This window comes from Eretmochelys imbricata, chromosome 24 (genome assembly GCF_965152235.1).
Source record: "Eretmochelys imbricata isolate rEreImb1 chromosome 24, rEreImb1.hap1, whole genome shotgun sequence".
Lineage (NCBI taxonomy): Eukaryota > Metazoa > Chordata > Testudines > Cheloniidae > Eretmochelys > Eretmochelys imbricata.
Window position 1 is genome coordinate 1,480,285 of NC_135595.1, and position 7,152 is coordinate 1,487,436.

At 64.7% G+C, this 7,152-nt stretch overlaps 1 protein-coding gene across 2 annotated transcripts; it reads left to right on the forward strand.

Annotated features, from left to right (window-relative positions):
* SLC39A1 (solute carrier family 39 member 1) lies at positions 1 to 7,152 on the forward strand. Of its 2 annotated transcripts, none has more exons than XM_077840960.1 (4): positions 1 to 66; positions 2,277 to 2,633; positions 3,431 to 3,561; positions 4,884 to 7,152. In XM_077840960.1, exons 2-4 carry the CDS (start codon positions 2,435 to 2,437, stop codon positions 5,571 to 5,573), a joined length of 1,020 nt encoding a protein of 339 aa, XP_077697086.1. In that variant the 5' UTR covers positions 1 to 66; positions 2,277 to 2,434; the 3' UTR covers positions 5,574 to 7,152. The 2 variants fall into 2 exon arrangements, with proteins under 2 accessions (XP_077697086.1, XP_077697087.1); XM_077840961.1 differs by lacking the exon at positions 1 to 66 and adding an exon at positions 757 to 1,140.

Here is a 7,152-nt window from a genome sequence, read left to right on the forward strand (position 1 = left end):
CGCCCCTTCCGAACGCTCGGCCACGGCTCGCAGCGGGCCCGGAGACAAAGTAGCGAAGGCCCGGAGGTGAGTCCGGGCGGGGGGAGCCTCGGGGCTCCGGGCGGGGCGGGGCCTGGCGGCTGAGCCCCGCCCCCCGCGAGTAGCCCCGTTCCCGCGGGAGGGCTGGGAGGGGGGACCCCCCCTCCAGCCGCCCCCTGCCCCCCCCGCTCCGGCTGCCCCCCCGGGCCGGACCCCGTAGGGCCCCCCCGGGCCTGCATGACCCCGCCCGCCTGCTCCAGCCGGAGCTGGGCTGGTTTTCGCGGGGGGGTTAAGTGTCCCCCCCCCCGGTCTGTATTTGTGCTGCCGGCCCGGGGCTACTAAAACCGGCCCCTGGAGCTCGCCCCTGGCCCGGCCTCGGGGGGCCCCGGGGCGGCTGCTCCTGCCTCGCTCCAGCGCCCCGGGCTTCGCCAGCGGGACCGGCCGCTGGCTCTCGGGGACTGGTATTTTTCGACCCGCGGCGTGTGATCTCCCGGGAGGGGCGAGGTCCCGGGTCGGACCCAGCCGTGTCCAGGCCAGGAGCTGTGCGCCCCGGGGGGGCCGTGAACAGCTTCCCGGGACTTCTCTCTGCTGGCCCCTGGGGTCCCCCTCGGGAAAGCCCCCCAGCCGGAGGCGGCGATGGCCCCCTTGTCACTTCCTCTGCTGGCCCTCGACCTCGGTCATGACACCGAGGGTGGGGTTGCTACTGCGGAGGGCTGGGAGAAGGTGGCGCTGCCGGGGGGCCAGGGGTGGGGTGAACACTGGGAGCTGGGAAGGCCTGGTGCCCTGTGTGTTTGGGCAGGTGCCTTTCCGTGCCTCAGTTTCTCCAGGAAAGGGGCTAACACTGCTTAACTGTGGTGCCCTCCCAAGGCACGTGTGGCTTAGTAGTTCAGGCCGGCTGAGGCGTGGGTCCCGCTCCTGTGGGGATGGCCACAGCAGAGCTGCTGCGAGGAGGTGACGTGGGCGAAGTTACGGAGAACCGTGCACCGAGTGGCAGCTCTTGCCAGAGCATGCTGGGAGGAAGAGCGAAGGCTTCCCTGAGTGGAGACGGGAGTTTCCCTGAGTGGAATTGCTGCCCGTCTCGGGTGGCTCGCAGGCCGCGGCCATGTTCCGATCGTTAGGAAGGTGGGAAGTACCAGCCTGCCCTGCAGACCCGCTTATAAATACTCCCAAGGGGACTTTGATCTTAAGACCATTGGTTGTCTGTGGTTGGGAGAGGGTTCAAAATTCCCTTCATTGTTGGCTGAATGATGCAGCAGAGCTCAGAGCCCGGATTACGTGCCCGCAGCTGCTGTTTGGCACCTCAGGACGCTTTGGGCAAACCCGGGTGGGCATGTGGGCTTCCTTTTCTGGGTACGTGGAGTCCTGAAATTCCCGGCTAGCTTGAGGGCAGGCTGGGATCCCAGCACTCCTGCTAAATGCCTGCTGGTTCCCCAGCTAACTCGCCCCTGTGGCATTGGGCCGGGGCTGCTGACATCCGTTTTGCGTTTGCAGGGCAGATGCTGCTCACAGAGGAAGCACTCTCCCCTCGCTTTCCTTCAATGTCCTTCAATCTCCTTTTTCCAAGCTCCCCCTGGTGTGGCCCCAGGAGTTAGCCGGGTCACGCCAGCGCCGAATGCAGCCTGTATTCCGCAGCTGGTGCCAGCCCCACCGTGGGGGCCAGGGGCTTACGGCCCACTGGGGTCCCACAGGGCAGCCTCACCCAGGAGGAATGTGGTGGGAATGGGGGGGCTGAACTGCATGAGTCACATGCTGGTAACCAGAGGTCGGAAGTGCCTGGGAGCTAAGATTTGCTAGGAGATTGTGTGTGTGTGGGGGGGCGGGACGAAGCTCATCCATTCCTGGCGTGGGGGGGGGGGGGAACTCAGGGGGGATCCTTCCTGGATCGCCTCTTCTGCGGTAGCAACTGACAAAAGGGGCTGGTGCCCTGTCTCCTGTTGGGGAAAAGCCCCCAGCTAGGAACCCCATCCCAGCCGCCCTGCACCGCTCCCCTGAGCCCCATGGCACATGTGGGGCCATCTTGCAGCAGCTGTTCTGGGGCTACGGTTAAAGCTGTAATTGAACTGGGGTTCTGGAGTCCATATGACTCAGCCCGGCCCCCAGTGCCAGCAAGAGGGAGAGCCCCGGGGTTCTGTTCTGTTCTGTCGCTCTTTGTGGGATCGTCCGTGTGAGCCCCTGGAGCACGGGGTGCGTTGGTTCCCCAGCTAACTCGCCCCTGTGGCATTAGGCGGGGGCTGCTGACACCCGTTTTGCGTTCGCAGGGCAGACGCTGCTCGCAGAGGACGCTCTCTCCCGTCGCTTTCGGAGGCAGGCCAAGACTCCTGCTCGCTGAGCTTGGCTCCCACGCTGTGGACAGGCCGTGCACACCCCTGAGGGGAACACAGGGAGCAGGAAAGGCCTTTCCAGCCGCTCCGGGGCCATGGCTGAGTGGCCGGGGCCCAGGGCCGACCCCGACCAGATGATCTGGAGCCCTGGCTCCAGCATGGCTGTGCTCCGGTCCCCCATGGGCTTGGAGGTGAAGCTGGGCTCCCTAGTGACGCTGCTGCTGCTGACCATCTTGTGCGGCCTAGCTCCGCTCTGCGTCTTCCGGCCCCATGGGAGCGGGGCCAGTTCGTTGGGTAAGGCCCGGCCTGCGGGGAGCGCCAGGCTCCGGGGCAGCTGCTGTTCAGCGAGGCGGAGTGGCGGCCCTGACCCCGGCTCCAAGTGTCCGGTGACTAAACATCCAGACCCAGGGTGGGGAGTGGGCAGCACGATCACCCCCAGGGTATGGGGGGGGGCAGCTGAGAGGAGAGAGATTCACCCAGGGCCAGTGGCAGAGGCAGGATCCAAGCCAGACTCCTGGGATCTGGGCCAGTGCCTTCCCCACAGGACAAGGCTCCTGCTGGCTGTTTGGCCGCCAGGGGTTCTGCTAGCCCCTTCCACTGCCCAGCTGGGCACAGCTGGGGCCAGAGCAATTAGTTCTGATCAGGGGGAAGTTTGGGGGCGAAGCCGCTGGCAGGCGGAAGCATTGAGAACCCTGCAGCCTTTCACCGCTGCTGAGCCAGAGCCTGGGCGTCCTCATGGGTAGTCGCACCTGGGGCCGGAGGGGAGCGAGATGGGGCTGGGGAAATGCACTGGCGTTCCAGGACAGGGGCTCAGTTTGATAGGCGCCCTGCTGCGTCTGTGTCCCGCACCCAAACCTCACTGGCACGGCAGCGCTTGGGCCAGACTGTGCGTTCGTAACTCGCTGAGCGGCACGTGGCTTCGCTAGTCGCCCGCAGGCACGATCAGGCCCTGAAGAGGTCCAGTCTCGGAGCCCAGCTCGCTGCCCGGTTGGCTGGCCAAACCAGTTGGCACCCTGGCAGAACAGCAGCAGAGCCATGCGTCTCCCCGCCTGGGCTTGTCATTTGTGTCTCCCTCCCTCCCTCCCTGGCAGACACGCGCAGAAAGGTCCTGAGCCTGGTGAGCTGCTTTGCGGGTGGCGTGTTCCTGGCTACCTGCCTCCTCGATCTGGTCCCCGACTACCTGGCGAGCATCAACGAAGCGCTGGCTGCCCTGAGAGTCACAGTAAGTGTGTGCGATGCAGGAGGCCAGACGAGATGGGCTCAATGGTCCCTTCTGGTCTGGAATCTGTATGTGTAATGGGACACCCAGAGCCAGGGTCCCCAGCGGGCTGGGCACTGCTGTGATCCCTGGCGGGCTCTGTGGGAGACCTAGCCCCTGCTGCTGCCATGCTGCACTCTCAGGTCTGGTTGGGGGCTGTCTGGGGGGAAGCCGTGGGGCTCTGGACACAGGCCTGGGGTGGGTGGTTTGTGGGGGACCCTGGTGGGAAGCATTGAGGCTCTGACTGGAGTGGGATTTTCAGGGCTATGGATGGGGGATGGCTTGGGGTGGGGTCGCTCTGTGTGCTCAGATGCAGAGCTCCTGGCCGGGGCGGGGTGGGGGGTCGGGGGCTGGGCGAGGCTGCCCGTGGCCAGGACCTGTTGCTGTTTGCAAACCCGGTGTCCCTGCAATGGCTGGGGGGGGGGGGTGCTGGGCTGGGCAGAGCCTGGCCTATCGCACAGCAGGGGCTTGTGGTGACTCACTGGAGCTGCTTGCCTCATTGACGATCATTCCTCTCTCCCCCCCACCCCCCCGCCTTCCCACGCGGCTTCCTGGCAGCCGGCGGCCCCAGCTTCTCGGCAGTGATGCCTTCTGCTCCAGCCCCTCAGCTCTGCCTCCCCCAGCACGGGGCTTGGGAGCACCACCGTCGCTGGCTGTGTGGGTGCACCCCTCAAATCCCTACACGGCAGGCGATCCTAGCCCCAGCCACCTCTAGTGCTTTGCCCAGGCTGGTTCCAGATGCTCCTGCCCAAAAAGAAGGGAGCCTCCCCCCACCCCCTGAAGGATCTGCCTAAGCATCGCTGGGGGGTCAGGTCTGGGGTCTGCCGGGGACGTGGCACTCATAGGAGGGTGGGGGAAGCCTGGGGCTAGGCTGGGCAGAGGTCTGATTAAAATCCTAGCAATGCCCCTCTGGCCCCAGGAACCTGCAAAGGTAAAAGCCGAATCCCCGCTCCCTGCTGGGGGGAGGCCCCCGCGCTTCAGCCATGCCCCTCACTGTGACGGGGGGAGCTGCAGCATGCAGGTGGGGACAGCGCATTGTGTCCCCTGTGACCGGCAGCGCTGAACCCTCTGGAGCTGGAAATGGGGGCCCCCCTTCTCTGCCTCCAGCCCCCTGCTCAATGCCCCCACCTCCTGAGGGGCACGTTGCATGCTGAGCAGTGAGATGGCTGCGAGGCTGCTGTGGGGGGAGGGCTCTCGCCCCTGGGGACCTTTGGCACCAGCCCTGTGGGCCCGGGGAGGAGGGGGAGGTGCCAAGCTCCTCGCTGACCTGCCTCTTCCCTCTGCAGCTCCAGTTCCCCTTGCAGGAGTTCATCCTGGCCATGGGCTTCTTCCTGGTGCTGGTGATGGAGCAGATTGTGCTGGCCTACAAGGACCAGTCTGGCTCCCTAGAGGAGACACGGGCGCTGCTGGGGGCCTCGGCCCAGGACAGCACCGTCCAGTCCCAGCACTGGCAGGAGGGGCCCCTGCACCCTGCCTGGGGCCCGGCCCAGGAGCGCCCCCACCTGCACGTCGACTTCAACGCGCACTCGGCCATCCGCTCCTTCATCCTGGTCTTCTCGCTCTCGCTGCACTCCGTCTTCGAGGGGCTGGCCGTGGGGCTGCAGGAGGCCAGTGCCAAGGTGCTGGAGATCTGCCTGGCCCTGCTCATCCACAAGTGCGTCATCGCCTTCAGCCTCTCGCTCAAGCTGCTGCAGGGCCGGCTGCGCCCCCGGGCCGTGGTCGGCTGCCTGCTGCTCTTCGCCCTCATGTCCCCGCTGGGGATCGGCCTAGGGGTGGCCCTGACGGAGACCTCGGGCGCCCTGCACCAGCTCTCCCGCAGCGTGCTGGAGGGGCTGGCCACCGGCACCTTCATCTACATCACCTTCCTGGAGATTCTGCCGCATGAGCTCAGCTCCTCCGAGCAGAGGATTCTTAAGATCATCCTGCTCCTCGCCGGCTTCGCCCTGGTCACCAGCATCCTCTTCATCAAGATCTGAGCTGCCGGGGCCCCCACTGCCAGGGACAGACCCCTCCCCCACCTTGTGCCCCTGCGGCCGGCAGCATGAGATGGATCCCAGGACTTGCGGGGCCAGGGCCTGGCCCTGCACTGGAGAAAATGCTGGGGGTTCCTGCTCTGGTAGGGTGCTGGTTGGTCCCTCTGGGGACCCCCCATGTGGGGCTGGACATGGCCCCTGCACCCTGCCTGCTGCCCAGGACCCATGGACTGATCCCAGTGCCCCCTGAATCTAAACCTGCCTGGGGCTCAGGATAGCTTCCTAGACCCTGGTATGGCTCCTCCAGGGCCCCAGCCTGGCCATGCCAGCGGAGAGTCAGAGGATGCCTCAATATGAGCGCTGCCCCCTAAGCCTGCCGCAGAGCTGGGCACTGGTTCTGCAAAGCCCTTGGGAGCATGCGTGGCTGAGCGGGGGCCTGCGGGGGCAGGGGTGGATTGGGATAGTTTCACTGCCCCCAGCTCCTCTGCAGGGGGGCGGTTGCCCAGCTGGCAGCATCCCCCGGAAGGCCGGGATGGTGCGTTCCTCTAGCCAGAGGCCCCAGCCCAGGAGAGCGCGGGGTGGGACAGGCCTTGCTGCCCCTGCAGTCTTCCATGCTCCTGCTTTGCTTGGGCTGTTCCTGGGGTGGGTATCGGGTTGGGCCTGGGCCTTCGCCCTGTGCCAGAGGGAGGAGCCCTGCAGAGCCAATGCCTCCTTCCGCTCTCCTCCCACTGCAGTTTTCACCCAATTGGAGGGCAGTGTGGCCTAGTGGCTAGAGCACTGGACTGGGTCTCAGGAGCCCTGCAGGTCTGTTCCTGGCCGTGCCGTTGGGCGATCTTGGGCAAGTCACTTCACCCTCTGTGCCTCAGTTTCCCCATCTGTAACATGGGGACCGTGATCCTGACCTTGGTAATGTGCAACAGCTAGGAAGAGGAGCTGGGAATGACTAATTATTTTTTTTTAAGGAACACAGAGTAAAGACTGAATCTGCGGCCTATTTTATACACACCGGGCCAGCGTCAGTGAGAGCACGACATGGCGCCGGTTCATGCCCGCTGGAGGGTACCAGTTCTTGTACCTGTAGGGGGGTGTCCCTACGGCAGTCCCCAGCAGGAGGCCTGCTCGTACCGGTATAAAAGTGCCTTAGAGCCATCCAGCACGGTCCCTTTCCCGCACTCAGTCTTCCAATGGAGCCTCTTGTGTCGCCATAGCACCGTGGGCCGGGACCCCAAGGTGCCAGGAGCTGCGTGGACACCGAACAAAAAGATGAGCCTGCCTCAAAGAGCTTCTGGCATCTAAAGTGCTCCCAGCTGGTGTGGCAGACCTGGCTTCCTGGGCCGAATGGTCGAATGGCCTTAACCCCTCCAGCTCCGTAAGGCCACAACGCTATTTTTATAAAGAGCCTCTTTCCAGCAGCCTGGGAGGTGGTAGGAAACCCAGACCCAGCCAGTTCCCATCCAGAGAGTCTATTTTACTAACTGCCCGTTTCTCCTTCCCGCCTCGCTGGTGGAAACGCAGCTGTTTGGTTAAAAGACTGACAGAGAAACTTTTTGAATTGAAAAATAAAATGACTTTAAACTCTGTA